The 3,519-nt window shown below is 69.1% G+C and overlaps 1 protein-coding gene across 1 annotated transcript; it reads right to left on the bottom strand.

Annotated features, from left to right (window-relative positions):
• Nucleotides 1–1,424: 1,424 nt before the first annotated feature.
• Nucleotides 1,425–3,075, bottom strand: LOC127293719 (patatin-like protein 3). Its single transcript, XM_051323359.2, has one exon. It carries the CDS (start codon nucleotides 2,934–2,936, stop codon nucleotides 1,602–1,604), a length of 1,335 nt encoding a protein of 444 aa, XP_051179319.1. The 5' UTR covers nucleotides 2,937–3,075; the 3' UTR covers nucleotides 1,425–1,601.
• Between the last annotated feature and the right edge of the window lie 444 nt (nucleotides 3,076–3,519).

Below are 3,519 nucleotides of genomic sequence, written 5' to 3'. Positions count from 1 at the left end.
CCAAGTGTGTAGAACATAATGAGATTATGGGCACGAAAAAGGCCACATTGGTAAGGGACTCAGGGCATCTCCAACCCTGCGACCCAAACGGACGCGTTGAGCCGTCCGTTTTGGGTCATTTGGGTCGCTACACGGACACGCGGATAGCAGCGGATGTCCTACTTATTTTGTGTTCCCCAAGGCACCCAAATACCCAAAGTCTGCTCGTACTAGTACTACTCGGAGACGCACGACGGCGAGCTCCCGCAGGGCTGCGGCGGAGGCAGAGGAGGCCGTGCGCCCGCGCAGCAGGAGCCCGTGCGCGCGTCGCCGGACTTGGCCGAGGCAGAGGACGCCCCACCGGCGCCGGAGGTCCCGTGCCCGGTCGTGGCCGACGCGGCCAGCTCCGGCCCGCCCGTGCGCGCGCCGGCCCCCGTCCGCCTTCGCCCGAGCCCGCCCTTGGCCGACGCCGACCGTTGCCGACGCGGTCGGCCCCGCCCGTGCCCGCGCCCATCGCGGCGAAGCTCCGCCCGTGCCCACCCGTGGCCATCGCGCCGGCCCGCCCCGCCCGTGCGCGCCGGCCCCTACCCGCCCCCGCATGTGCCCGCCCGTGGCCGACGCGGCCGGCCCGCCCGTGCCCGCCCGTGCCCGACGCGGCGGCGTGGCGCGACGCGGCCGGTGTGGCGTGGCGTGGCGAGGCGCCGGGGCGGCCGGTGCTTGCGGCCAATGCCGCGCCGCCGGAGTGGCGGCGCGGCCGGACGACCTTGCCCGCGCCCTTGGCCGTGGCTCCGCGGCCGGCGTGGCGAGCGGCCGCGTGGCGAGCGGCCGGCGACCTCGCCTGCCCCTTGGCCGTGCTCGCGCCGGCGTGGCGAGCGGCCGTCGCCCTGCGCGTCGCCGTCGACGAGGTTCGCCGCCGGAGCTCGTTTTGGCAGCGGCAACTTCCGGCATGGATGGAAAAAAGTGAGGAGTCGGCGACGGGGTGCGGCCGATGTGGGCGATGGCGGCATTAGCCCAGACCAGCCAAAATCCGGTGGCTGTGCCGGTCATCTCCATGGGAAAAAAGAAGACATAGGAGAGAGAAGCTGTGGGCCTGGGTGGATAAAGCGGACGTCCGGAGCCGTTCCGAGCTAGCCGGACAGACGTAAAGTCCGCACAAATTTAAGTCGGATTTGGGTCGCCCCGAACTTTATTAGCCGTCCGTTTTGCATTTACGTCCGCACGTTGGGACCCAGCGTTGGGACCCATTTTTACCCAAAAGAACGCACGCGGACGTTTTCCGTACCCGCGTTGGAGATGCCCTCAGCACGGCTGACCTGGGGTCAACTTGAGGGTGGTGCTCTCGCAGCAAAGGAAACATAGTGAGCGGATGGCCGCAAATTAGTGTTCCCGATCAACTAGTACCCGGTGGCGAGGTCGGACTTGGACGAGTTGACTGACTCGGTGAATTTGCATAACCAAATTACATTTCAAAACATGCACCCCACACGTCAGTGTCACACGAGTGGAAAGAACACAAAAAAAAGAACACACCGCTCGCTCTTGTCAGTGCCTCTGCGTACTACGATGCACAATTGCACGTACACGAGTTGCGTGTCACGTCAAAGGGCCTACCAACAACCTAGCTACTGGCGAGAGTCCCACGACGCCGGCGACGGCATCGTCGACGCCGTCCTCACCGTCGCGGTGACCGACGAGGCGGTGGTCGCCGACGACAGCCGCGGCGAGGAGACCTGCTTGATGACGACGTTCGGGAGAGGGCTGCGCATCCGGCGCTCCTGCTCCTTGACCAGCTCCGCGGCGAGGGCGTCCACCTTCTCGGCGTTCGTCCTGTCCGACAGCCTCCGCCCGCGGAAGAGCACCGACTCCACGTTCCGCTGCGACAGCATCGCTCCGGCCGCCGCGGCCGCCGTCTCTGTTTGCAGGGAGGTGGGCGCATTGCAGGCCTGTAGGCGCACGTAGTTGCTGTCGCTGGCGTGGCCGAACGCCATGGCGACGGCCTCGTCGACCATGTCCGCGACGCCCTGGGCGGTGACGCGCGCCAGCTCGTGCCGCGACGGCGAGCGCGTGGGCATCGGCGTGTTCCAGCCGTTGCCACCGGAGGAGGTGGTGGATGACGCGCCGGTGCCGATGGAGAGAACGAGGATGTCGTCCATGCCGGCGGCGAGCGGGAACTCCTGCTTGTTGTGGAGGACATGCGTGATGGCCGCGGAGGCGGGGTTGCCCATGGCCGCCACAGCCCCCGACGCGGCGGCGATGGCCGTGCGCCCGTCCACGGACCTGACGGCGGCCGCGGCGCCGGCAGCGGCGCAGGTGGCCGCGCAGACGTCGCTGAGGCGGAAGTCGAAGCTGTCGCTCTCGACGGCGTCGGCGCGCGAGAACACGAAGGGCGCGCCCGTGGCGAGGTCGTAGCAGGGCACGAGGACCGGGGCCACGGTGTCCCTGCCGAGCGTCGCGTCGCCGAACACCCGCCGGAAGGACTTGTCCCCCTTCCGCGCGTTGCCGCCGCGGAGCAGCCTCGCCAGCCCGCGGCGCCGGCCGCCCCAGTCCTTCCCGACGCTCCCGGCCACGAAGGCGAGCGCCTCCTCGGCCGTGTACCGGGGCCGCCCGTCGGCGCCCTTGAGGAAGAGCATGGCCGCGAGCACCCCGCCGGCCCCGGAGCCCGCGGCCAGGTCGAAGAAGTCGGCGACGCGCGCGTCGGGGTCGCCGGCTTGGCGGCGGAGGCCTGCCTCGAGCCTCGCGAGCGCAGCGGCGGCGAGCAGCGCGTCCCCCGCGCCCGCCCCGCAGCCGTCGATGGCCAGCACGCGGACACGCCCGTCGTTGGCGCCGCGGAACGGCGTGCCCGGGCCGGAGAAGCAGCCGGCTGTTCCTCCGGTTGCGCCGAAGAGGAACTTGCTCTCCAGCAGGGAGAAGATCTCGTAGCTGAGCTTGTCGACGTCCATGGCTAGCGGCGACGCCATCGGCTCTGTTGCAGCTGCTAGCAGCGAAAAGCAATTGAAGCTAGCTTACTTGTTCTACCTGACACTGTGTGCAATCGAGTCGATGTTGATAGTGCTCGGAGTGCGATGCGTCCAGTGAGTCCAAGTGGAGCCATTATATACACAGGGGCGCAGGCAGGAGAGACAGCCACGTGTACTACGTACGTACATGGCGCGCAAGCGAGGGAAGCTCGGCGCAGGGTTTAACTAAGCCAGCGACGCCCGACAGCTCCGTACGGACGCGCCGCGGCCGTCAGCCGCGCGATCGACGGCGGCGATGCGAGCGCGCGCGCGCGCGAAGGCCGCAGGAAGCGTCGCTGTCCTCCCGCCGCGGGATCCCGGCGCGGCACGCGGCCGACGGGAAGCTTCGCCGCGGACACCGCGCGCGCGCGCGTGGACCGCCGGCTGTCAGATCGTGATTGGACGACGACGGGGGCCCGGTCACCGACGGTGCCGGGAGGGAGACAGGGGCTGACCCTCGGCGATCCGGCGGATCGCGCCACGTCGGACGGGGCCCGGCGGACAGGCAGACGGCATCTCACTGCCACACTGGAGTGGAGCAAGT

This window comes from Lolium perenne, chromosome 4, assembly GCF_019359855.2.
Source record: "Lolium perenne isolate Kyuss_39 chromosome 4, Kyuss_2.0, whole genome shotgun sequence".
NCBI classification, from domain to species: Eukaryota; Viridiplantae; Streptophyta; class Magnoliopsida; order Poales; family Poaceae; genus Lolium; species Lolium perenne.
Note: the sequence above shows the minus strand (reverse complement) of the source record. Positions and strands in the feature narration are given on the sequence as shown.